The sequence below is a fragment of the Balaenoptera acutorostrata genome, chromosome 20 (genome assembly GCF_949987535.1).
Source record: "Balaenoptera acutorostrata chromosome 20, mBalAcu1.1, whole genome shotgun sequence".
In the NCBI taxonomy this organism is placed as follows: domain Eukaryota; kingdom Metazoa; phylum Chordata; class Mammalia; order Artiodactyla; family Balaenopteridae; genus Balaenoptera; species Balaenoptera acutorostrata.
The window spans coordinates 22,000,067-22,024,382 of NC_080083.1; the positions used below are offsets into that span (position 1 = coordinate 22,000,067).

At 47.4% G+C, this 24,316-nt stretch overlaps 1 protein-coding gene across 6 annotated transcripts in view; it reads left to right on the top strand.

The window, feature by feature from the left end:
* HNF1B (HNF1 homeobox B) overlaps positions 1-24,316 on the top strand; it is a 53,935-nt gene that overhangs the window by 17,529 nt on the left and 12,090 nt on the right. For 3 of the 6 annotated variants that reach the window (XM_007190213.2, XM_057536895.1, XM_007190215.3), the window contains exons 5-7: positions 13,687-13,847; positions 18,906-19,038; positions 23,432-23,626. In XM_007190213.2, the coding sequence (XP_007190275.1) occupies positions 13,687-13,847; positions 18,906-19,038; positions 23,432-23,626 (489 nt within the window). Of the gene's footprint in view, positions 1-13,686; positions 13,848-18,902; positions 19,039-23,431; positions 23,627-24,316 lie in introns of all 6 variants that reach the window. The other 3 variants (XM_007190212.3, XM_007190214.3, XM_028168548.2) reach the window with 2 other exon arrangements.

Genomic DNA, 24,316 nt, shown 5'->3' on the forward strand with positions numbered 1-24,316 from the left:
TTTCAGGCCATACTGTCTCAGTCACAGCTGCTCAGCTCTGCCTTTGGAGAACAAAAGCAGCCATGGACCATATGTGAAAGAATGGCCATGGCTGTCTTCTAGTAAACTTCATTGATGGGGATTGAAATTTGAATTTCCTATGATTTTTGCATATCACAAGATATTCTTTTTTTATTTTTAAAAACTATTTAAAAATGTGAAAACCATTCTGAGCTCGTGGGTCATACAAAAACAGGCTGCTTGGCCTGCAGACCACAGTTTGCTGACCCGTGCTCTAAGACAACAGTTCCTAGATCTCGCCACCTCTTAGAATCTACTGGGGGACTTCCAAAAATCCCAGTGCCTGGGCTGTACCATAGATGCCTGACCGTCAACAGTACCGACATTGAATATATGCTAAAGATACTCTGGGGAAATGCTGTTATAAATCCAAGTGGGCGTAGCAACAAAGTCATGGATATGGAGGTCGACCTGAATCCCAACCTCAACTTGGCCACTGATCAGCTGTGTGACTCTGGGCCTCAGTTTCTCAGTGCATACAATGGAGACACCCGCTCATGCAGATGTGGGAAGGATTAAATGAGATAACATATGCAAAGCACCCCAGATGTAGCAGGCTCTCATAAATGGTACCTATTACCATAACTTGCGGAGCCTAGTGGTTTGGGTTTCTTTTTCCTCTTTACCTCTGTTCCTCTTATAGGTTTATTTCAACCTCAATTTTGAGATGATTTGAGTAGTTCTACTAGATACTCATCTTGATGGTTGCAGTAGACTCAGGCTGGCTTCTTGTAGTAATTGAGTCTCAGGCAGGCTCTCATGCTTCCAGGAAGGACTGCTCTGTGACATCCATAAGGCATTTGCAAGTGCCATATCCAGTGCCACAGGCTTTCAGTGCAAAGACACTAAACAGTGAGAGAAAGCTGGGAGGGACCGCGGATGGTGGAGGGGATGGCAGGTCATGACCATGTAGCAAGGTCAGGTACGTAAGATGACCCTGAATTTCCTGTACCTAATAAGGCATTTCTCTCCTTTAATGAAAGGAGGTGTGAGTACCCCTGCTCGTTGGTAATTAGCCCTGGGAACCTGCCACTTAGAGAGGGTGTGGTACTTTCCTGGTGGAGGCCAAATCTGAGAAGCTTCATGACCTTTGTTCTTAGGAAGGAAGCTCCCCCAAACTTCACGCAAAAGAGCAGTAAGAAGGGGTGGGGTAGACACGATTCCTGCAGTGAACGCAGGAAACCTCAGATGCTCCTGAGGGCTGATTTTCTGGAAGCCACATTCCTCTACCTGAGAGCAGGCATCTGCTTAAGATACCTCCCCAGCACCCTCTGTTCTGGCTTCAGCAGCCCCGTCCAAAGCACACCTGTGAGTTCAGCCACAGAGGAGCTGACCAGCAAGGCTCAGTCTCTCTAGTGCTCTCAGGACGTCAAGAAATTTCTCAGGACGTGTACACTGCATGTCCCTCCCAAGTTGGAGACACACCATGCATGCAGATGATCTTTAGCATTTAATGACTTTCCCAAGGGAAATCCACATCCCCCAGGCGAGCTGGTCACAGGCAGTGCATTGCCAGGACCACACTCAGATGGGTGTGTCTGGGTAGCAAGGTGTAGCACCCCAAACAGGCTTGGGCTTGAATTGTGGTTCTGTCCCTGTCTGGCAGTGTGGCCTCAAACAAGTTACTTAGCCTCTTTGAGCCTCAGTTTCTTCATCCATAAAATAGGGATCGTAATGTCTATCTCCTTCAGACTACTGAGGGGCTTAAAGGTGATAAAATGCACCCAGTGCCCCCGCACAGTGCCTGACCCAGAAGGGGTTATTAGGTTGACTCAGGAACCCTCAGGGCGTCAAGAGAGAGGAAGAGCTTTGGTTCTCCCTGGGTTCTTGACAAGGCTGTGGTTTGCAGTTTCACCCTGGAAGAGTTTCCCTTTTTATGAACCCTGCTTTTCATCTGAGACATCAGGAACAGTGAAACCCAAGTATTGACAAGATCTGTGGTTCTCAGATCTCCTTCCCAGGCCACATGTAAGGCATCTGGGGAGCTTATTAAAAGTACCCATGTCTCCCCCATCCACACCTTTTAGAATCAGAATTTGGAACAAGGGGTCAGGCATGGGAAGTTTCAACAAACTCCCTAAGAGATGTGGATATGCAATCAGGGCTGGACATCATAGGCTAGATGGGAGAAGGCTAGAGTCTCAAGGGGTTGACAACAGTCCTGATGGTCCCCTGCTGAAGTAAAAACGATGAGGCAGTTGGGCTGAGGGCCCCAGACTCGGATCCAGGAGCCCTGAGGCACTGAGGAGCAGGGGTGACCTTGGGCAAATCACTTAATTTCTCCGGGAGTCTGGCAAATGAGACCTTTCAGCTCTGGCCTTTCAGCTCTGACGGGTTATTATTTGGACACTGGGGCCCAGGGCTCTGCTGTTTGAAGTAGCAGAGGGAGCTTTGCCATTGTGATACTTTATTGTTAAACTCATCATCTGTCTCTCTCCCTCCTGGTCTCCCTCATTCCCTCACTTCTTCCCCATTTCAGGAACTGTGTGCCTTCCACCTTTATTAGGGACCATTAGAGCTTTACAGCACCAGCAGATTGGGTGGGGCCAGTCACAATAAACAGATTTAAAATGGGTATAAACGAGGCACCTATAGCTGCTGGAGGTTAACACTTTCAGGGCCTTTGAGTGGCAGCCTGACTGCCCAGGCCTTCTGGCCCTGCCCGCCACAGGGTGCCTCTCTCCAGTCGGCACCTGTTGGATCAGGCCGGCAATGAAGCCCAGTGAGTCCTTGCTCAGCAAGGATGGAAAACCTCTGAACAGCATCTCCCATTTGGAGAACATCAGTTTGCATGGTGAGCACAAAATAGGTGCTTCATTTATCTCAAGATGTCTTACGGATGGAAACAGAAATGAGCCTTCTCCTCCTTCGTCTTGAGAATCCCACTGCCAGGTGGAGTGTAGGGTTTGCATTCCTACCTATCAAAGACAGAGAAAAACACCAAGAAAGTCTTATTCTCACCATGAAAAAGGTAGTCCCTGTAGTCTCTAAAAATCCAGCTCCTATGGCTTTTTCTTTTTTTTTTTTTTTTGGCTTTTTTCACCACTGAGTCTCTAGCCCAAAGCCCCGTGCCTGGCACATGGTAGACCTTTCATATATTTGTGGAATGACAACCTCTCTTGTAGAGGGCTTCCTGTTCAAAAGCTTCATGCATAAATCCCCTGCTTCATAAGTGTGTTATTCACTTTCAAGCTGAGCATGGAATTAGTTTCATTCTACATAGCGTATGTACATATTATTATATAAAGCATATTCTCCCCTTTCCAGAAACAAGTCATTCAGCTCCACCTCCATGAATACTGCTTAACTAAAGTATACAGTTCACCAAAAAATCCCTCAATGTTAAATGCTACCAGGAAGTTTTCAAGGAACATGTTATTATTCTTTCTCCCTTGTGTTCTACTAATTTAGCTTTTCCTTGTTTAGTGTATTAGCTGAGTTTAGATTACTAGTTCAGTTCAGTTCTACTAGATTACTTCCTTTTTTAAAAACAGTTTTTATTGGAGTATGGTTGATTTACAATGTTGTGTTAGTTTCAGGTGTGCAGCAAAGTGAATCAGTTATATATACACGTATATCCACTCTTTTTTTAGATTCTTTTCCCACATAGGCCATTACGGAGTATTGAGTAGAGTTCCCTGTGCTATACAGTAGGTCCTTATTAGTTATCTATTCTATATATAGTAGTGTGTATATGTCAACCCCAGTCTTCCAATTTATCCCTCCTCTCCCTCCCTTACCCCCTGGTGACCATAAGTTTGTTTTCTACATAAGTTTTGTTTCTTATCTGTTTTGTAGATAAGTTCATTTGTACCCTTTTTTTAGATTCCACACATAAGTGATATCATATGATATTTGTCCTTCTCTGTCTGACTTACTTCACTCTAGATTACTTCCTTTTATAATCTCTTACCAGCATCCCTTGGGCAAGCAAAGAGCAAGAATTACTCTTCCTGAGTTTCTATTGAGCAACTGAGGACTAGAAAAGGGATTGGACTTATTGCAAATCAGTCGTTTGGAGAAACGGGAAGGAAACTCCCCAGCTCCAGGCTGCCACCCGGTCTCTGGGGTGATCCCTAAGCACGTTACTGGTGCTCCTGGTCAATGGAAGCCAGTGATCATCCAGCTTGCAAGGTATCAGTGCCCAGCACCCGCTGCTCCCTGGGACCAGCATCCATGAGCCTGCCGGGTGATCAGTGGCTATCTGTCATGATGATGGTGATGATGATGATGATAATGATGCTGGAGCTGCCCACCACGACGGTGATGAGGAGGCTGAGGTCTGGCCGGGCAAGCTCCCATAATGAGGCGGCTCTGACACTTGCCAGGCCTCCAGGGATCTTCTCCCCGGGTACCACTTCCCAGTAGGGTCCTGCTTATGAATAGGTCGCAGTGGAAAACCTCCCTCTTCTAAGGCAATTTTATTAGCCCTTCAGTCACAATACAGATGTCTGTTTATGGGACCTCACTTTTATGTGGACACCCAGTAGCTCAGTCTGCTGATGACTTTATAGCCTTCCCCGTTCCCCAGACCCACTAGAAGCATCATCATTCTCCTCGTCAGCCAAGCCTAGGGGCCTTTGTTGCAGCCGCATTACCCCTGCCTGCAAAGGCAGCCTCTCAGAAAAGACACCCCAGGAGCCAGACGGTGGCAGGGCTGTGTCCGCCCGCACAGACTTTCGGCCTAACGATGTCCATCATTAACCCTTCTTAGTTTTACCCTAGATTCCTTTGGAGAAAGGCGTTTGAGTTACTCAGGTTGCCACAGTAAATCCCCAGTAATTGATCCTCCTGACCCCCAAATAAACCCCTAAAACTGGGGGGTTTAGGGGCCTAAAACTGGGTTCTAACATGGCAAGTCTAAATTTGGGGCTCCCACCAGCAGCCCAAACACTTTAGAAGTGGTCAGCCCATCAGGACCCTAGGTAACAGGTATGTGCTTAGGCCTCAAGAAGTAGGGAATGGGTAGGTCCTTGCAGGCATCCCACTGGCCCTTTGCACTCTGGATAAAGCACTGTCCAAGGTGTCTGGTGGGGAAAGGAAGAGCTGCGACGTCATACTTACTCCTCAGCACCCCCACCTCGCACCTTCCAACATGAAGTTGCTGAAATGCATCCACGCTATCTCTTCATTTTGATTAGATTTTAATCTCTCTTTCTCCTCTCTCCTTCTCTGCTACTCCTCCTTAAAAATACATGCCTCCCGTCAACCTCAGAAAACCCAGGAGATCAGAGAATAAATTATACCATTGTCACTTCTCCACTGCTCAGTCAGAGTTGAAGTGCAGGTCATTCATTCATTCATCACATGCTCTTAACGAGGGGGCAGAGCATAGTCTGTACAAGGTGCTGAGGAAGGAGATCATGGAGAAGACAGATGAGGTCCTGCCCTCACTGGGCTTACATTCCAGTGAGAGATGCAGCCAAGAAAACAAATGAAATCATTTCAAACTATTAGCGCGTCACGATGGGAGGCTCAGGATATGTGGAGTCCATGTGGGGCTATCGGGGAAGAGGGAGAGGGGCCAGCTTCGGGATACTACTGCTTTGCTGGGAGACCCTTAGCAAGAGATGGTGGAAATGACTTCTTCCTTTCTGAACCTCAGTGTTCCACTCTGTCAAATGGGCATCTGGGACACATTGAGAAGCAGACTGTGTAAGACACTTACAGAGGTGAGGACCTCTCAAGTACTCGAGGGTTGGCTGGGTTTCTTTCACCTGCAGCAGCATCTCCCGGCTGAAGTGTTCGTTGCAAATCCTCTCTTGTTTGCCTGCAGAAACCAGCTCTCTGCTAAGGAGCAGGCGTGGTAGCCGAGATGGGCTTAGTGGGAAGGACAGGCAGCCCTTTCTACCTCCCCACATGTGCCATTTTTTCAGGTGCACATTCATTTCTGTTCTCAGCCAAGATGCTTTTGATGGAAGCCTTTGTCTTTTCTTGGTTACATTTGCTTTGATTTTTATAAGAAAACCAGTTTGTGGGCTTCCCTCAAGTATCACTCAACTTTTACTCCTTGAGTTCAAGAATGTTTACCGTCCCTGCAGGCCTGTCTGTGTTTCTCCTCTTATGAATTGGGCTCCTAACTAAGCCACCTCGGGTAGAAAGAGATCTGGAATTGAAACCAGCCCCATGTTTAAACTGCTTTCATCTTGCCTCAGATTTTTCCTCCCAGGCTTTCAGATTTTTAGTCTCCTCAACTCTTGGCAAACATTCATCTTTATCCTCAGAGAGAAGGAAATATTAATAAGAACCGGCAATAGCCCTGCGTGACCAATGAGGAAACTGAGGCAGCAGTGCCAGCTTATTTGAAAGCTTTCATTTTTGGAGTTCCCAGTTTCAAGCTGGGGGAATTGTTCACATTCTTTTATCCTAAATGAGTATCTTAAGAAGTTCTCTAGACTGAATCATATGTGTCTCTGCCTCTCTCCTTAAGAAAGTGACTCGTTTGGGGGAAATGGGGAAGTGGGTTTATAAGGATGCAGTACTGGACCCAGCAAGACTGGCCTAATTCCTCCTGGTGCCCCTACCCCCAAACCTCTGTTTTGGCTTCATAAGAAAGACAGCTCTGTCTACTTATAATTGATGGCACGGTTGTTTCCTTTTTGGAAGAGCTTTCCCCTCTGCACTCTCCCTCCTGCCTGATTTTAAATTCCCAGTTTCCAGACCCGACAGTGCTGGGCTGCACTCTGCGTGAGGTTAGGAACACAGGGGAAGAATGTGTGTGACAGAGCCCCGGCCGGTTGAGTAATGTTTACTCTGTTGGTGGCTGGGACGCTCACTCGAGCTGGCAGCGGTCCACCAGCCAGAGGAACATTCCTGCATTATCAGGGATGGGAGATTGGCTTTGAAATGTCAAGAGTGAAAGGCAGCCCACCAGATTCTGGGTGCAGCTCACAGACCCCAGTGAAAGGGACCCCCAGGCTTCAGGCTCAAAGGCCACGTGAGGTCAAGCTGAGCCTCCCACTGCCCAGGAGACCCCACCTCCCTCTTTGCTTCTTTCTAAAAGAGCAATTCTGGTCATCCTTTCTGGGCTGACGCTGCTGTTCTGTTTGCCCAGCATTTTCTTTCTCAGGAAAAACCAGTGCTTCTCTAACCTTATTTTATTCATGCATTATTCTGGCTTCCGAGGAAGGGAGATCTGTATGCCCATTTTACAGATAAAAATGCCAAGGCCCAGAAGTTGACTGGCCCAGAATCATCAGAGAGTCAAAGCAGAGAGATAGAGTATGAATTTAAAGTGGCTGGACACTGGTGCCCAGCTGATTTCTGGAGTTGTGGAATTGGGGTCTCAGCTGGTTGGTTTTTTTTTAGCCACACCACATGGCTTGCAGGATCTTAGCTCACCAACCAGGGATTGAACCCGGGCCATGGCAGTGAAAGCGCCAAGTCCTAACCACTGGACAACCAGGGAACTCCCTCAGCTGATTTTTTTAAACCACTGTTTAAAGTTGAAGTGTAGTTAATTTACAGTGTTGTATTTGTTAGTTTTAGGTGTACAGCAAAGTGATTCGGTTATACATATATATTCTTTTTCAGATTCTTTTCCTTTATAGGTTATTACAAAATATTGAGTATAGTTCCCTGTGCTATACAATAGGTCCTTGTTGTTTATCTCTTTTATATATAGTAGTGTGTATTTTTTCTTAATATTTACTTATTTATTTATTTATTTGGCTGCACTGGGTCTCAGATGCGGCACAGGGGATCTTCATTTCCTCGTGCGGGATCTTTAGTTGCGGCACGCGAACTCTTAGTTGTGGCATGTGGGATCTAGTTCCCTGACCAGGGATCCAAGCCGGGCCCCCTGCATTGGAAATGTGGAGTCTTAGCCACTGGACCACCAGGGAAGTCCCATAGTAGTGTGTATATGTTAATCCCAAACTCCTAAACTGTTTTTTGAAGCTCGTAGAGAGCTGGATTAGATACCCAGGGCTCTATAGGGTAGTCCAAGCCCCTGAAGCACAGGTTTCTGAAAAGTTTCTGTGGTTAATCACACCCTGGGCAGCTCCTCTCTGGGGTCCTCCTGGGAGGCAGTTGCTTCCATCTTTGAACGCAGGGGCACAGTCAGTCCTATAGAACCCAACATACCCATCATAAAAACCACGGTGCTTTTCAAGGTCACACAATAAAAACCACAGGGCTTATGGGAAAAAAATGGGGTTAAAGGCACAATACTCCAAAACTTTGTCATTGACAGCTTTTGAAAAAGATAAGAATCTAATAAAAACATTAGCAGAGTTTTACACCTGTTAAATGCTTAAGAAATACGTAAACACTGTACAACAATAAATACGGCACTTTACCTTGAGAAAGTCCTAAAGTTTGCCCATTGAACTGAGCATCGGAAGGGTTGCAGCTGGTGAGTTATTGTGAGATGGGGGACGGGTGTGGCTTACAGTACATGCAGTGAACTAATGGTAGCTGGTAGATGTTTCATGAGTGTGAGAGTGTGTGTGTGTGTGTGTGTGTGTGTGCATTTAGTGTATTCCTATGTAAATGGATAAACAAGTTCCTACTGTATAGCACAGGGAACTATATTCAATATCCTGGGATAAACCATAATGGAAAAGAATATAAAGAAGAATGTATATATGTGTATAACTGAATCACTTTGCTGTACAGCAGAAACTAACACAATGTTGTAAATCAACTATACTTCAATTTTTTAAAAAACTAAAAAAAAAAGCAATTGTAGTATATTCCTCTTTGGCTCCATTCAGCCGGGTGCAGATTTCTGAATCCCTCAAATATGAAATCCATGTTGTACTCAAGTTATTCCCTAACATAGCAATAGAGTTGGAACCAATCCACACTGTTAATACCAATATTACCGCAGAACTGACTGTATTTTCTCCTTCTGCCAGAAAGGATGCTCCCCTGTTCTCTGCGGCAAGGATCCTCAAAGCATCTGTGGGCTTATTCCCTCATTCAATGAATATTCACACATCAGCCCCTCTGCTAGGCTCTGAGGATGCACTAATGAGTAAAAAGCCATCTCTTTAAGAGGGAGAGAGAAGGAAACATATCATCAGAGCATTTTAGTGCAGGGCGACCAGCTCCTGCTGTAAGAGTCTCTACTGTATGTAAAATGCAAAGGATGGAGCAGATAACTACCAGGATGAATCAAGGAGAGCTTCACAGAAGAGGTGACATTTAGCCCTTTTAAATGATGGGACATGGAGAAGAAGGGAAGAGCTCTCCAGGCACAGGGAACAGCATAAGCAAAGGCACAGAGGCAGGAGATGGCAGGGTCTGGGTGAGGAGTGGCAGGGCTCTGACATGGCTGTATGGAATGTGGTGACAGATGATACCAATAAGGCAGACTGCAGTCACAACGGCCCAATACTGCCGTTTAGGTGCTGGGGCTTTTCCAGAAGGCAGCGAGGAGCAGCGTTAGGTTTCCAAACAGTGCAGTGACATGGTGCAATTTTGTTCTAGAAAGAAATCTCAACCTGCCGTAGTGTGAAGAGTACCCTGGATTGGGTGCTGGTACAGGAAGGCAGGGTATGGAGAAGCTGGCTTCTAGAACCATAAGCTTCCTTCATGTTTTGTCACTTCTGACCAAGTCATACTGGATAGAAACCAAATGATTTGTCTCTGTCCCACATGCTGTCAGGAGTTCAGAAATAGCATCATCACCCATGATGCTGAGGACTGGGAACAGGTGAGAGTAGATACCTCCGCTCCAAGGCCTCAGGGATGTCTCTAGATTCCAGCTAAGATGACTTTTGCTGCTGGACATACTTGCCGTGGTTCTTAGGGCTGGTGATAGGGATGTGGCCAATTAGTGACTTGAGCCAGGAAGTGAGTGGAAAGTACATGACCACCTTCTGGCCTTGTCATTTCTCCTATGGGACCTCTGTGGCTATTAGCCTGGCATCTTCAGTCAGTCACTATTAAACCAGAGCCCTCGTCGTATGTTCATTTTCAGAGCCTGCAATGGTGAAGGGAGAAGGGAAGATGCCATTCCACTTCTTACAGGCTCCCTGCCACAATTCCTGGCACAGGATAGGTGCTCAATGAAGTTTTGTGAACTCAGCCTTCCTAAAAATGTCTTTTAGACAAAGACAATCCCCAAATAGGAGGAACAGATGTGTCTCGAGTAACTGTTCTGTGCCAAGCGTGGCCTGGGTAATTTCACGCCCGTAACTCATCCAATGACCGAAGGGATGGAAATCGTTAACAATAAAGAAACTGAAGCTCAGGGAGGTTAAGTAATTCCCTCAAGGTCACACAGCTATTATGTGGTAGAGCCAGGATTTAAACCCATGTCACCTGGCACCAGAGCTTTTTCTGCTTTGGTTCTCCTTTCAAGCGCTCTTCTGGGTTTGTGAAATACACAAGGACCTGGCCTCTCCTTCCTCTAACGAGAACACCGATTTCTGGTCTCGCCGGCAGAGACCTTGTGATACACCGTCCACCTCCGCACCCCCTTTTAAAGCGGCTGGCTGATTACAGCCACCCTCTCAAGAGCCTGAGTGATTGCCGAATTCCTGGCGAGAGGAGTGTCAGTGTGAAAAGCTACAGGTGCACCTGGAGCGGATGAGCAGCCTCGTGGCCAGCTCTCACCACACTCTGCAGTGATGATAGCCCCCTCCCCACAGTAGGCACTCCTCTGGCTGAGAGCTGAGGGAGCTAGAGCTCCCCCAATACACTGATGGCAGAGCTGAGTTCAAAACAGGGATCCCCTAATCCCCAGCCAGACGCTATCTCTTAACCAGCGGTCCTTAAAGGGAGCTGCGGAGGTCTAGGCCCATCTGTCTTTGAAGAGAGCAGCTCCATCGTTATATTTCTCATATAATGAAGTTCCGCTGGGGGAGAAAACAAGGTTTACAAAGCGCAGCAGCCTTGGGCTGTGCTGCTGGGATTCTAACAAATGGTTCTTGCCTCCCTCTTGCCAGGCTCCCTTGTAAAGAAGGCTTTTGTTTCCTGCGGGTATCTTTGGTTAATTATTTTAAAATAAATAATTATGTAGCCTGGGGTAGGGGAGAAGTCTCCCCACAACTCATATTCGATCACCAGAGGACTGGCCCTCTTCCTTCAGCCAAATTAAATAGGCGAAAACGAGCGTCTGTTTGACTTGAGACTGAATCAATGATGGGGACAAGCTGGGAGGTGAAAACACACCTGACTCCCAGCGTTATCACTGCTCTCTCAGGAGCAGAGCATCTTGGGGAGGTAAATAGCTGGTCAGGGAGTCAGAGGAAGCAGGAGAAAAACAGGGTGAAGTCCAGTTTCTCCAAAAGGAAAGAACAAGAGGGCCAGGGGCCAGGCCTCCCTCCCAAGTTGCTTCCAGGATAAAGCATCAGTGGTTGCAGCAGAGTTGGATTCTTTGGAAATGATTCTCCGTGGAAAGGTAATTCCATTCAGTACTTAGGATCTACCGTTCATTGTCCAGAATTCTAGAGCCTTAGGGCAAATACCTTGGGCTCCATCCCTACACCAGCTCCCTTCCTGCAGCACCCCTAGCCGTGGTTGCCATTTATTTGGCATTCTGCTGAGAGCTTTATAGATGTTATCTCTAATCCAAACTAGCCCTATTAAGGAAGCGTTCTCTTCACTTTATGAGAGGAAACTGAGCCACAGAGAGAGAGAGTGATTTTTCCCAAGATCACGCATCTGTTAAGAGCAAAGTCAGGATTGGAACCCGAGTTTGTCCAGCTCCAGAGCACACAATCTTCCCGTTAGCCCTCCTTGTTAGAAAATCCTTCGTTTAATTGATTTGAAATCTGTCTCCCCCCTTTTCTACTGGACCCAGCTGCCTTCTGAGCTCACAAGTTCCAGATCTCTCTTCTCCTAAATAAGCATCCTGCTGGGAACCCGGTGGCAAATATGAGTGGAGAAAAAGGACTGAATTTAACCCAACGGGATGGAGTAGAGGGTGGTAAAGAGGAGACCTAGGGGCTACAGGTAGGTGCAGAGGAAGACAGACAGGACTGGGCAGGCGGTGTTGGTTTGGAGACGTGGAAGTCTTTCTTCCTCTTAACTTCACGGTTCCTGTTCCCCACCACCACCAAAATATAGTGCTCCAGACCTATAACTACCAAATTCCAGGGCTGCCCCTCTGCCAACACCCAGCCCCCAGCAGCCCCTTGAATCAAAGAATGGGGAAACAACAAATAGAAGAAGCCCACAGAGCATGCATCAAGCCACTTCATAGTCAAACAAGTTGCTCCTGAAGGTTAGAACCCTGCCCTAGCATTTGTTTGTTTTCTCCCCAGCCCTCTTAAGCTCTAGGTCATATCAGCCTTGGGGAACGTCCTTTGCACAATTCAAGGAAAACTAGCTTGGATCTCGTCTTGGCAAGCTTTGTCTTCGTGAATAAGAGGCTGCTGGTTAGGGCAGCTTGCCTGGCTCCCGGGGGTGTGGAGGGGGACTTTTGTAGGCTCCTCGAGCAGATGGGGCTCCAGGTGGGGCAGGAGGCAGGGCAGGGGGCAGCGGACCAACAGAACTCGGATACTTGATACAGTGATGTTTGATCCTGGGGAACTGGGCAAAAGGGAAAACGAAGGAGGGATTGGCCCTCCTCTCCAAATAATTCCATGCCTAAGGCGTTTGGTCTCCGTCCCTTGCAGGTAGGAACAGGGTCCCCCGAACCTTTTTGTCGAATCCAAAGCATAAACCAGAACACTGTCTTTCTCAGCTTTGAGCTGAGGGTGAGATGCCCCAGCTACCCCTGGCTTTGTCTTTAGCTGTTTAATGGGCACATTAAGCAGGACTTTGCACACTGGGCCCAGGCTCTCTTCCCTCTTCAGCTCCCTTCAGTCGCCTGGTCTCTGGCCAGCACTGTCCCTTTCCTGAGCACAGACCTGCGCTTTGGTGCCCGAGCGAGAGGGAGGGTCAGAGCAGTGACGTTGTACACATGCTTGGTTCTCCCCTCCCTTGCAGACCAAACTGCAGTGGTTTACTAGGCATCTACCTCCTGCCTGTGCATGCTGCCTGCCCCACCTCCCAGCAGACACGCCTTCCCCTGGGCCCTGGAAGTCAGCCAAATGGGACCCCACCAAAGGAATGTGAGTTCCAGAACCAAAGACTCCTAGCTTCAGCCCCATCCTGATCCTGCTCTGCCTGTGTCCCCCTGGCCTCTTGGGCTTGGCCAAAATGGTGGGGCACAGAGTCTGGTGCATTTTGTTGTGGTCCTTAGAAGGGTCGCTGGGCCAGTGCCTCTCTGTAAAATCCGTCAACTCATGCTTTGAAGCCCTACTTGGCCAAGCGATGCCAGGGAAACATTTCTAGAAGGCATTTTGAAGAACAAAAGAAATACGCCAGCCAGAAAGAGAAGGCCCTAAATCCTAAAAGAACTATGCTGAAGCAACAAGAATCAGAATCCATTCATTTGTTCATTCATTCGTTCATTCATTTGACAGATATTTGTTGAGTGGCTATCAAGGGAATACAGCAATGAACAAAACAAAACAGATAAAAACATCCTGCCCTCATGGAGATTACGTTCTAGAATTCAAGCAGAGGTCATGCAACCTCTGCCCTAGAGAAAGACAGCTGATACTTCTCATGGGTACTGACAGGGGAAAGAAGGCAACTTTTCTTCCTCGTCATCCACCCTAGAAAGCAAGTGTTCTCGGGTCAGGTGACACTAATATTCGCTGTTGGGTCTGCCTTGTTTTGCAGGAGTGCGCTACAGCCAGCAGGGAAACAATGAGGTCACTTCCTCCTCAACAATCAGTCACCATGGCAACAGCGCCATGGTGACTAGCCAGTCTGTTTTACAGCAAGTCTCTCCAGCCAGCCTGGACCCGGGCCACAATCTCCTCTCACCTGATGGTAAAATGGTGAGTACACCTGGGCCATTGTAGCTCTGGAGCTGATAAGATAAGAGGCAAAACAAACACAACTTCTCACAAGGCCTGCCTCAAACAATGAACCATTGTAGCCCCACAGGGGAAAATGGGGGCCGTCCAGAGTTGGAACGGAAAGGTAGAACCGGTGACCCAGCCTTTGGCGGGTGGAAGAGGTGTTCGGTTTGAACCCAGCCAATAAATCTGACAGAGCCCTGCTCTCGTTTTATTGACTGAATGCCTCATAAAGGAGCAAACCGGGTGGGACACTGTTTGTTTTGGGGCTGCCAGTGACATTTGAGTTGATAAAATGCTCATTCATCCCCCCCAACCCGGGGCCTCCAAAGCCAGTTTTTTAACCCAGAGAGCACCTCACTTTGAAACAAGCCCCCTCTTTCTCTTCACACCCCCCTGGTCCTGGCAAGGAGGGTAGTTAAGTCAGGATTGAGTGGATGGCGAGAGGTGGGGAAGCTTCTGGCACGGGGGTTTTGAAGGACACTGGACGGCAGTGAAGATCACAGCACAAAATGGCAGGTGGGGTGGGGCGGCGCTTACAGGGTGAGTGGGAAACACCGACTTTGAAGTTACAAGGACCCGGGTTCAAATCCCAGCTCTGGCACTTAATAGCTGTGTAGCCTTGGGCAGGTTCTAGCTCTTTCTTTCTCATCTATAAAAAGTAATAACACTAGGGTTGTTGGCGGAACAAATGTGATAACACGAGAGGCACGGTGTTTGGGACGGTAAATATTCAATGAATGACAACGTGGTTATTGTTAGGTGAATGTCAGTATTATTCTCCCTAAATGAAGCTGTCTGTACCCATAACTACAGCCCAGCCCCAGATGTCAGTTGAGCAGCCCCGCCCGGTGAGGAATAGACTAGTTGATGTTGAATTTTCGACGTCCTAATCCTCAAGCAACACAAGTGCAGCAGGGGAGGGCGGCTTCCGAGAGAACACGAGCATGACGACACTAGGAAGGGTAGGACGTGGAAAACTTGATTCTTTGGGTCATGCTCTGTGTTTCAGGGGAGGGAGGAGCCGTGGGTTCCTGGCTTCCAAGCTCAAGGTGGAGCCGTATGCCTTCCTTCAAGGTGTCTGACCTAGAGGCGGGGGGAGGAGGGGGCAGGGAGCCGATGCCATTTTAGACCTTGACGTGTGTGTGCCGTGTAGGCAACACAGGAATGGTGAGTCACAGGTCACTGAGTCCCCAGCTCCCTGGAGGAAAAAACAAAGTGTAATATCCGAGGGGAGCGCCAGGCCCGGCCAACTCTAGTTTGGGGACTTCAACTGGTCGCTCCCTGGTAGTGGTCTCTGCAAAAGGAAACGAAAGATGCTCCTAGGGCAGCCCTTTTGCAGCCCCCCTGCCCACCTCTCATCCCTTAAGCTTCTTCTTTGGCTGCCTTGTGAGACCCAAATAAGTTAAAGGATTGCCCAGACTTCCCTGGAGGAGGGGGCCTTGCGGGAGAGATCTTGGCTTCCCAGCGGAGGAAACAGGTCTCCTCTCCTATTGCTTGAAGGTCCTTGGGGTTTCCCTGTGAGCCCTCCCGCCCTTCCTCCTAACAAGCAAACTGCCTCACCCAGGCCGGGGCGCTCCAAAGGCAGCCGCAGGAGACGCTTTTTTCTTCCTCTTCTGCTCGGCAGCGCCCTAATGGGCAGTATGTTATTGGATTGATGATTGACCAAGACAGCACACCTCAACGTTAGCAAACACCTGGAAGCTTGTTTGCAGGGACCAGCTTTTCTCTAGTTTCCAACACCCTGGCTCATATGTTATGTCACTATCGCTGGATGCCCAAATTCAAGAGTCTGTTTTCGGTTAATATATAACAAGCCATCACAGATCTTGGTCCACCAAAGACAGGAGTGGAGTATGGTTAAAAATAACGCAGCAAGGGAACTAGTGTGTCCACGTCTTGGGTTCTGTTGTTTATCAGCCATAGGATGGACGTTGCTTAACTTCAGTTTCCTCATCTGGAAAATGGGGGATAACAATGCCTGCCTGCATCACCAGGGTGGTGTAAGGATTGCCTGTAACTCTGCTGTTTTGGGGATAAGACCCATCCAGGGAATGACAGTCTCCATGTGCTGACCTGTGGCAGGATGTGCATTTGAAATCTTCCCCCAGGGATTGGTTTTGGAAATAATGGTGATCCATTTGAGCTTTCTTTTGCTCTATTTGGCCCCCACCCCATGCCCAAATGGCACGCGTCCACAAAGAGCTGGCCAGGTTTCGGATTGCAGTCTGTGTGTGTTGAACCTTGTGTTTTAGAAGAGCACATGCTGGATACTTTCACAGTATCAAAGCAGTAGAGCTCAATAGTGAAAAGCTCAGGCCTGGAGGCAGATCGCCTGCTCTTCATGGCCCCTGTACCACTTGGGCACATTTCTTAACTTCTCCAAACTTCCGTCTCCTTGTCTGCAAAGGAGGGTTAGTAGTACCAACCTTGTAGACGGTAGGTATGTAAAGCACAAAGCAAAGGACTGCAAAAGGCAGCGTTGATACCATTCAAACTCTCTGGATTATCCTGTGAGGATCATGACCGATATTCTTGGCAGCTCCCTGGCTTCCATCAGTCCTGAAGGCAAATAGAAGATGATGGTTGCATTTTAGAGTGGGAAGGAACTTGACCAAGGTGCCCCCCAAAATAGTAAGTGGATGGGATTTAAAGCCCAGCAACACTGGGTTTGAATTCTGACTTCCTCGCTTACTAGTCAGGTGACACAGAGCTACTCTCTCAACTCTTCTGAGGCTCACTTTCTTTTTCTTTTTTTAAAAATTTTTATTGAAATATAGTTGATTTACAATGTTGTGTTAGTTTCAGACGTACAGCAAAGTGATTCAGTTATACATATATAAATATATATTTTTTTCACATTCTCTTCCATTGTAGGTTATTACAAGACATTGAGAGAGGCTCAGTTTCTTAATCTGTACCATAGAGCAATAATCATAATGCCTTCCCTATGTGTGTCATTAACTATTGAGGACAATCAGTGAAAGCGCTAAAGCCGTACACATTTAAATTGTTTTTATCATTAGCACCCACGTTTCTCTTTCACCATTAAAACCAGACATTGAAATGGCAGAGATTACTGTCACTCCACTGACTTTCTCCAAAGGACTGCATTACTCAGGGGAAGTCTGAAGGCAGGTCACTGATTTTTTTTTTTTTTTTAATGACTCTGACATTTTGAAAAACAAGTCCAGCAAACAAGCTGGTTCTCTCTTGTTTGATGTGGTCAGAATTCCTTCTTGGTCACGTGACCCTTAACTCATGTCTTGATGCTCATTTTAAAAACACAAACAAACCTGTTTGGTTTTTCCTTTCTTTCTTTTTCAAATTCACCTTGGAAGCTATGGGGTTGATCAGAAGGGCAGGCAGGAGATAGTGTCTTCCACCCACCCCGGGTGCTGGTGTGAGACCTATAGTCTAAGGAGCTCTGGGTCACAAGGGAAGGAAGAAGGAAAGGGCGACTCAAACATCTGATGTATGTATCCCAACCCTAACCCACCTGTCAGCATTCCTGATGCCATCAAGAATGTCTGAGTTATTTCAGAGTGAGGGGGGACAGTCCTTTCTTAGTAATACTTTTAAAAATTATTTTAAAACTATGAATAGTAAACTACTTTATCATGAATAAAAGTATGTTGTGTGTATGTGTGTTTTGTGTGTGTGTGTGTGTGTGTGTATGTGTGTGTAAAACTGAAAGCTCCTTATAATTAATGGGGAAACATTGGAAGCATTTCTGATAATATAGAATCAAAGTAAATACATCTGTTACCTCTGTTACTGGTTAATACTACTGGGAAAATTCTAACCAATGCAATATGACATGTAGACATATTAGCACTAGCAAGGAAGAGACCCCATTAGCATTATATGCCTGTGATGCCGTTATATATACACTTGGGAAAATGAAGAAAATCAATAAGGAAAAGACACTATTAGGAATAAATAAAAGGATTCAGAGTGGCCTTGGACAAAAATACACAAAACTCAGTAGGTTTCTCTTACTAATCTGTCATTAAAATATAATGGTGAAACAGAGTAGGGGTACCTGGAGCCAAGCCTCATTTAGTAGCTTTGTCATTACAATAGTAGCTCCTTGCCAAAAAAAAAAAAAGTTTTGTGTTTTTTTTTTAATGTATAGTAAAGATTTGGGAAAAGTAGAGAAGCCCAATAATGGCTGATCTCCCCCAGACAAACCTTAGTAATAATTGTCGGGGAAAAGTCCTCTGTAAAAAGTAAGAACTTGAATTTTAGAGTCAGACAGACTTGGGTTTGAATACAAGAGTTATCATTTACTAGTTTTCGGTTCTCAGGCAATATGCACAACTACTCTGAGCCTCAGTTTTTTTATCCGTGAAATGGGAATGGCAGAAGTACCTGCCTCGTGGCTATAGTGAGGTTTGTGAGTTAATGCATGAGCAGTGCTTCCTAGAACCTGTACTCAGTGAAAGCTTCCCTGTGCTCCTGCCTGGGCCCTAATCTGCTACGCTAGGGAATCCCAGGGTATTTCTTCAGCTACTATTTTTAGCAATCGCGTGTCTTTAGCACCAATAATATAGAGGGCATAGAGCAGAACAGAGGATACTTTCAACATGAGCCAGAGACAATCATATAGTACACATGGGCTGAGGAATCTCTAAGGCAAGCTAGTAATTCAAAGGTAGTCAACAAACAGAGGCACATGAGGGAAGGGATTATGGTCGATATTACTTACCACTCCATCCTCTGTACCTAGAACGGTGCCTATCCCTCACTTGGTGCTTAATAATTGTTCCTGATAAATTTGTATTGCCAATATAATTTCCAGAAAATCTGTGTTAAGCTGTTTGACTTTATAAAGTTAAATAAGTATAAAAAAAGTTAAAAAGTTAAATAAGTATAAAAAAATAAAAATAAAAAGTAATTGTTCCTGAATGAATGAATGAATGAATGAACCAGTGAATTAGCCGTGCCAAGGAATTGCTATGCCACGTCGTTTTGGACACTGCTCTTTGCAACCCCGATTCCGCTCATGCTGCTCTTGTTTTTTCTCTCCAGCAGATCTCAGTGTCAGGGGGAGGTTTGCCCCCGGTCAGCACCTTGACGAATATCCACAGCCTGTCCCACCACAATCCCCAGCAACCTCAAAACCTCATCATGACCCCCCTCTCTGGAGTCATGGCCATTGCACAAAGTAAGCTCTGTTCTTGGTCAGAAAACTTGGGGGCAGGGAGAAGCAGTGTGGGAAATGAGTCAACCTGATTTAAAAAAAAAAAACAAAAACAGAACTAAAGAAGATCCCCTTAAAACTCACCCACTACTCATAGGTTTTTTGGGTTTTTTTTTTAACATCTTTATTGGAGTATAATTGCTTTACAATGGTGTGTCAGTTTCTGCTTTATAACAAAGTGAATCAGTTATACATATACATACGTGCCCATATCTCTTCCCTCTTGCATCTCCCTCCCTCCCAGCCTCCCTATCCCACCCCTCTAGGTGGTCACAAAGCACGGAGCTGATCTCCCTGTGCTATGCGATTGCTTCCCACTAGCTGGCTATTTTACATTTGGTAGTGTTTATATGTCCATGCCACTCTCTCACTTTACTCGTAGGTTTGATTCAACTCGTTTCATTCCTTATCTCTCTCCTCAACAAGATTTGGATTGTTTAGCCTAAAATAAGAGAAAGTTGTGGAACGGAGTTGAATCTTGGTCACAGCTTACCAGCTGTGCATTGTGGGTCAAATCATTGAAGCTTTATGAGGGTCAGTCTCCTCATCTGTAAAATGGGTTGCTGAGGCAATCCAATGACCGTGTACATGTGTAGACACACCTGTAAATCGATAAAGCATGAGTATGTATAATATTGTAGCTTATACTTTTGTCTGGTGTTCATTCCTATCCCTAAGTACGTGGTGGATTTTCCAGGAGGTTGGGTTGTGTTGATGTTTCTTTGTGTTGGCCAAGATGGAGCAAGACATGAGGGGCTTCCTCCTTAAAGGGGAATTTTGTGTGGTCGAACGAGACCTCCTTGGCCCACGGTGAAAACATACTGAGAAGGAACTCTGCAGGAAACTGTCACAGCATCTCTGAGCCTTGACAGATTTAAGGAGAAATAGGTTGTGTTATGCCCAGACCTGAAGACAGGGAGAGGGGTCAGGCCCTTCCAGCCCCAGCAGCTCACACCCCACAGAGAGTCTGTCCCCATCCATCACAGATGGGCCATTTCAGGGCACGGGAAGGCTGACACGGCTGTGCCAGTGGATGTCTCTCTCAGAGTAATAATGTTGATGAGTATTCAGCATATTTCAGCCTTATGGTAACAGCTCAGGCCAAGTCTTCCTTGTGACCCAGGGAAGCATCCCTGAGAAGTCTCGGGAAAGATCTAAGGGCGGTACATTGCTTGTCTTTCTTTCACCCTGGGGATCGCCCACTGTCCTCATGGCCTCACTGTGTCCAGTACCCACAAAGACCGCCTCTTAATTTGTTCCTGCCTTTTTCGCTCCTCCCTCCTCTCTCCCTAAACCATCTCTAGTCAGGGTAGCAACTCAGATCACTTCTGAAGAGAAGGACTCGTGCTCTCCTTGAGAGCAAAACAGGGCTAGGCCCCTAAGAGACACAGGAGTTTACTGAATGAATCAGTGTGGCTCTGTCTGTCCTCAGCAGCTGGGAGATTGACGCCCTCCCCGTTGAGTTCTGTAAAGGGAAGTGGGAAAGGAGAAGCCTTTAGAGAACTCACAAAATAAAGTATTTAAAATTTGCTGCCTTTTCACTGGGCCCTCTCCAGGAATATGGTAACCACACTAACACCAGGGTTTGAGAATGAGATAGGATAACTGAAACCAGCTTGCTTACCTTCTAGAAGATTTGAAAAGGCCCACGGATAAGATATCCCACCTATATTCTTTTTTTTTTTTTTTTAATATTTATTTATTTATTTATTTATTTATTTATGGCTGTGTTGGGTCTTCGTTTCTGTGCGAGGGCTTTTCTCCAGCCGTGGCAAGTGGGGGCCACTCTTCATCGCGGTGCGCGGGCCTCTCACTATCGCGGCCTCTCTTGTTGCGGAGCACAGGCTCCAGACGCGCAGGCTCAGCAATTGTGGCTCACGGGCCTAGTTGCTCCGTGGCATGTGGGATCTTCCCAGACCAGGGCTCGAACCCGTGTCCCCTGCATTGGCAGGCGGACTCTCAACCACTGCGCCACCAGGGAAGCCCCCACCTATATTCTTACAACCAAAATGATACACAAACCATCCTACTTACCTTCTCTCTTCACACGTCCAGCTTTGGCTGACACACACAGTTATATATTTTCTTAGGCACTATCTGAATTAAAGTTTTCCCTGGAGCTATTACATATTTTTCTGTTTTGTTCCTCCTAATTTTTCTCACCCATACTTCTCTACCTTCTTACAATAATCTTAATCTCCTACTGCAGACAGCCAACACCAGAGTACGTTGACCTTAGAAGGGTGTGTGTGTGTGTGTGTGTGTGTGTGTGTGTACTTGAAGCATGGTGAGGGTCACCAGAAAACATGGCTGAGATGCAGTGGTCCTACCCCATGGAGTGTCAGGATGAAGAATCAGTTACCGAGTCCAAGCTTGTACTGCTCTCCACACGACAGGCCAATAAACCGAGAGATGAGTTTTGGGGCAAGGGATAGCCGACTCCTGTCCTGTTGAGTACGTGGGCCCTGCCTGGCGACTGCAGAGGCCCACGGAGAATGTGATAACAGATTACCCAGCAGTGCCAATTCCTCGTTCTCTACTCACCTACTGGACTGGATAACGTGCTTCTTAAGCAGGAACCAGTGCCCAGAAAACAGATGGGAAAGGCCAAGAGTCACACTCCGCAGGAGCTCGAGTGACATCAGTGGCTCTCCGTCCTGGAATTGAGGCACATCAGGGTCACAGACTGTGTTGAAAATAAAATTCCTGGGCCTCACCTCTAAAGTGTCTGACTCATTAAGTCATGGGTGAGGCCGAGGAATGTATATTTCTTAAAGTGCTCCCCAGGATGATTCTACAACACAGGCAGGCTGCAGAAGTATGCCCTCCACTGTCATCCACTCTAGACAGCATAATTTGCTTTTCTGGGCAGAGATTTCCCACAAAGAGCAGGGGCAATGGGCTCGGGGAGACAACAGCAAATCCATGGGGCTTCCTCGGGTACTGAGACCTTACGTAGAAGGTAGGAAAGGGAAACAGGAGATCATGGTATCGGGTGAGACCCTGCCTGGAGGAGAAGCTGAGCCGCCCCCCCCTCCCCCGGGGAACTGGAGATAGCACTATTCTTTTTTTTTTTTTTTTTTTTTTTTGAGATAGCACTATTCTGAGTGCTCAGAGGACCCCACCTCCCCAGTCCCAGCCAGGAGAGCCAGGAGGGGGCTTATTCCCCTTCCCTTCTGCTCATCGGTCTCACCTTTTAGGTTTCTGATAACAGTATCAGCTGGGTTCTGAGCAGGCAATTGTTGAGGTCTTTGTGCTATCTCCACGGAGGACTGCCCCCTCCTGTGAACCTGCTTACGGAATCCTCTCCATCTCAGGAAGAGCTCTCTAGGTGACTTTTCCACATTTGCCTAGAAGAGACCTTTCTCTGGGTTTCCTTCTTCGTCGCATTCTTCCCCCCACTTCCCAGAAAGCAAGGGCAAAGGAACCCTGGCAGCTCCAGGAAAGGGGTTGGGGTGTCTTTCCCCTGCTCCTCACATCCCCCCTCCCACCCTGCCTCAGGTGCCTTCCCCAGAGTCCCACCCAGGGAGCCGATGGAGGGTGGGTACCAGGGACCTGATCTTTGCAGTGCCGGCCCCAGTTCTAAAGAGACCTTAGGATACAGACACAGGACAGAACCACGGAGGCCCTCATCCTTCCAGAACAGAAAGCAACACCTACTGTAACTGCCAACCTTCAACTTACTGCTTACTCCTTCCAATACCTGGTCCTTTTGATGCCACCAGCCCTGTGCTGCCAGATGAGATATACCCGCTTCACAGACTGATTGAGTTGCAGTGTTTTATCCCCTCTCTGTTCCAGTCAAGAGAAAGAGCATCTGACCTCTTTCGGCTTTTGCACAGCCCACTAGACGAGGGGCTTCAGGCTCCATACCTCCAGGACTGCGGAGGGGGTTTTGCTTTTTATCCAAACGTGGGTCCCTGCACACTCCTGCCCCCTGCTGGACAGACATATCTGGGCAGTAACCTGCACCTTAGTGTGGACGCCTTTAACTCTGCTCCCTCAGAGCCAGGCATGGATGGAGCAGGCAAGCATAGGGCCCTGCACCCTCAAGGGAGCTAAGTTTGGGAGGTCACAGGACGACTTTGGGAGACTCTCAGGTCTCCGTCAGATCTGTTGAAAGCGCATTTGCATCCACAACTCGCTGTGGAATTTGAGCGAGTCAACTTAATCTCTCTAAGCCTCAGTTTTTTGGTCTGTAAGATGGGTCTATAAAATTGCTTTCTGTGCAGTCTCTTACGTAACAGGCTCAGCCCAGTGCCTGGCAAATAGCAGGGGCTCCGTTGATGACCATTCACATCTGTTCACCTGTCCTCCCCCCTGAAGCCATCGCTAATCTTCCCTCTCGTTCCCACAGGCCTCAACTCCTCCCAAGCTCAGAGCGTCCCTGTCATCAACAGTGTGGCCGGCAGCCTGGCAGCCCTGCAGCCCGTCCAGTTCTCCCAGCAGCTGCACAGCTCTCACCAGCAGCCCCTCATGCAGCAGAGCCCGGGCAGCCACATGGCCCAGCAGCCCTTCATGGCCGCTGTGACGCAGTTGCAGAACTCACACAGTAAGGACACGGGCAAGTTGGGGAGGGAACCCAAAGGGACCTCAGCAGCCAAGCTCTTCCCTCTCTGGGTCTGAAGTTTCTTGGAAGCTTATTGGTTTGGTCACTTTTCCCTACCTGTGATCAACAAAGCCAATATCTCAAGCATAACTCTTATGCAGTGCTGTGCCTTTTCTGGTCCTCTTCTCTACCCCCAGGATTCCTGGGGGAAGATTTGATGAAGACAATTAAGGCCTATATGGAAAGGGGAGCTGGAGATAGAGAGTAAGGGTAGCGTAGATGTGGAACGAACTCATGCCCCCTTTCCCACCCTGGCCCCCGTGGAAGAGACCCCCCAATCAAGCACAGCCCCTTTTCCCAATGAGCCTCAACTTAGCCTTTTCAGTTCAAAATTCCAGGCAGCTGTTGCCAAATGATCAGACTTGGCATATAATTTGCCTCCTCTTTGCCTTCTCTGAAACTGAAAAATCTTCCAGAGTCCCCACACCCTCCAGTTTCCACACCCCAAACATCTCCAATCAAGAACCATGAACATGGGCAGAAAATACCGCCTACACATCATCCTGTACAAGGAATATTAGAGTTTTTGCCCCCCACACAGAGGCTGCTTCCCGCCTCCAATTTCTACACCTACCCCAAGTCTACCTTTCAACCCTTTAGTTCCCACCCACCCCCATCCCCTGTGTCTCTCCC